This window comes from Fragaria vesca, linkage group LG5, assembly GCF_000184155.1.
Source record: "Fragaria vesca subsp. vesca linkage group LG5, FraVesHawaii_1.0, whole genome shotgun sequence".
NCBI lineage: Eukaryota > Viridiplantae > Streptophyta > Magnoliopsida > Rosales > Rosaceae > Fragaria > Fragaria vesca.
The window spans coordinates 28819224-28821321 of record NC_020495.1 but is presented as its reverse complement, the minus strand read 5'-3'; the positions used below and the strand labels follow the sequence as shown (position 1 = coordinate 28821321).

At 37.9% G+C, this 2098-nt stretch overlaps 1 protein-coding gene across 1 annotated transcript; it reads left to right on the top strand.

Annotated features, from left to right (window-relative positions):
- Window positions 1-428: 428 nt before the first annotated feature.
- Window positions 429-1784, top strand: LOC101301013. Its single transcript, XM_004300639.1, has 3 exons — window positions 429-672; window positions 756-967; window positions 1303-1784. The coding sequence occupies exons 1-3, from the start codon at window positions 568-570 to the stop codon at window positions 1550-1552; spliced, it is 567 nt and encodes a 188-aa protein (XP_004300687.1). The 5' UTR covers window positions 429-567; the 3' UTR covers window positions 1553-1784.
- Window positions 1785-2098: the final 314 nt, after the last annotated feature.

Here is a 2098-nt window from a genome sequence, read left to right as displayed (position 1 = left end):
TGATATATTTATTAAAATGACAAAAATGCCCTCAAAATTCAACGGTGTTAATGGTTATGGTGTCAAAATACTAACAGAATAAAACTTCGAGAATGAAAATACAAGTTTTTGATAGTTAGGTATGAAAGTGAAAATAACATCATAATTCAGGTGGTATTTTGTAATTAATCTTTTTAACAATACCACTGAAGATGCTCTTTACCCTACAGCCATAGACTACTGGGTTTTTTTTTTTTTCCTTTAATTCCTTGATGAGTGGCCCTCTCTCTTTCTCATTACTTTCCAAATCCGTTGACTAGAAATAAGCGGTTGATCCAAAGCCTAATACCAAAACCGTCTAAATAAAATTAGGAATAGCATCTCTCTCCTTAAAAGCAAAATCAAAATTAAAGTTGGCCAATTCTTTGAGAACGAAGTCTCTCCACAACAACTTACAAGTCCTACTGCTACGCCAACCCTCAAAGCCACCGCTGCCTTACTTTTGTTATACCTTGAGTAATATCCAAGCTTCCTTCCTTCCTTCTTCCTCTGATCGTCTCTGTGTTTCAAGCTCTTCTCCTTCCTCCCATGGAGAAACACCAATACGGCTTGGTGCTAACTGTTTCTGTAGTCGCCTCCCTCGGCGTTGTCTCCTTCGTTTCATGTATAGCTGCAGAGACTAAGAGAATTAGGGTACGTAATCTGCTTAATTCAAAAGAATCCTTTGTTTTCAATCGGGGGTTAATTTCTTCTGCTCTGGTTATTGTCATTTGCAGGAGGATGAGGTCAAGTTGGTCGGAAGACTCTGTAAATTGCCTGAAAGTCATGCATTTGTGTTCGGAATTGCAGCTTTGATATGCTTGGTTGTTGCTCAGGTGATCGGGAATTTGGCAGCTATACGCATTCATTTTTGTTCAACAGAGAAGAAGAGTAGCGGTTCCAAAGCCAAACAGCCAGCGATTTTGATTGCTCTTCTGTTCATCTCTTGGTAGGTTCTCAATCCATTCTTCTCATACCTAAATTGATTTTACAGCTTATCCACTCGATCAACTTAAAGCATAGCATCCAATATTTGGTTAGAACATTCGGCTCAAAATTAATTGATTTATAATGTTAGAGCGATGAAAATTAAGTTTAGGGCATCCAACCAGACTCGAAATTTCCAACCTGTTGTCTATTTTTTATCGACAAGTTGGCAACTGAGATTGGCTTTGGTGGGAGGAAGAACAAATTTTAAAGTCCTAGGAACATGGACACAGCTGGAACAGTTCTTTGTTTATTAAAATAAACAAAGAATGATTTTGAAATGGCCAATGTTTGCAGGGTGAGCTTTGTGATAGCAGTGACATTGATAAGCACAGCTACTAGCATGAGCAGAAAGCAGTCCTATGGAGAAGGATGGTTGGATGGTGAATGCTACCTTGTCAAGCAAGGAATCTATATTGGTTCAGGAATACTGGTCCTGGTTACTGTTGGTTCCACACTAGGCTTAGCGATCACAACTATGAGGAAGAGTCAAGTTGAAGAAGGCTTCATAGGAGGAGAGCAAAGAAAGTTGAACACCAAGTTGTAGTAGATTAGATAAGAGACTTCTTTTTGTAAAGGCAGAGAGATATCATCCTCTAACCTATTCGGCTATTCCCCTAAGGCAACGTGACAGCAATACCAAACACAAATGTATAGCCCAAATTACTTGTATAAAAATGGAGATACAAAGGGCGTGATTGGAATTATATCAACTCGACTAGTGCTGCATATGTTGGATATTTGTACCAAAACTCCATAACCAAATGACATCATCGTTTTGAAACCATTTTTCCATAAGTTAAGGCAAGTAACACATCATATAGTAGTGTAGTACTAAAATTTGGTAGTCTATCAACTTTCTTAATAATTTGGTAATCTATCAACTTTCTTATAAGTTGGCTATGTTACGAAACTGTTCTGTTGTTTTGCAAAGCCTGTTGGTATATCCATAACCAAAACTAGTTAGCGTGCCAAACTTATTCCCAAAACAACACGTTTGGTGCAAAAGAAGTATTTCTCCAAAGTGAAGGAGATTCTTCTTTTGTTGTTTTTAATTAGGGTGGTTGAAATGGATAGTGCAAACCACCAAGGG

Bases quoted from the DNA above. Each gene is read 5' to 3' on its own strand.
- LOC101301013 (XM_004300639.1), top strand. From the start codon at position 568: ATGGAGAAACACCAATACGGCTTGGTGCTAACTGTTTCTGTAGTCGCC. The intron at 673-755 runs GTACGTAATCTG...TGTCATTTGCAG, and splicing joins CAGAGACTAAGAGAATTAGG to GAGGATGAGGTCAAGTTGGT. The intron at 968-1,302 runs GTAGGTTCTCAA...CAATGTTTGCAG, and splicing joins GCTCTTCTGTTCATCTCTTG to GGTGAGCTTTGTGATAGCAG.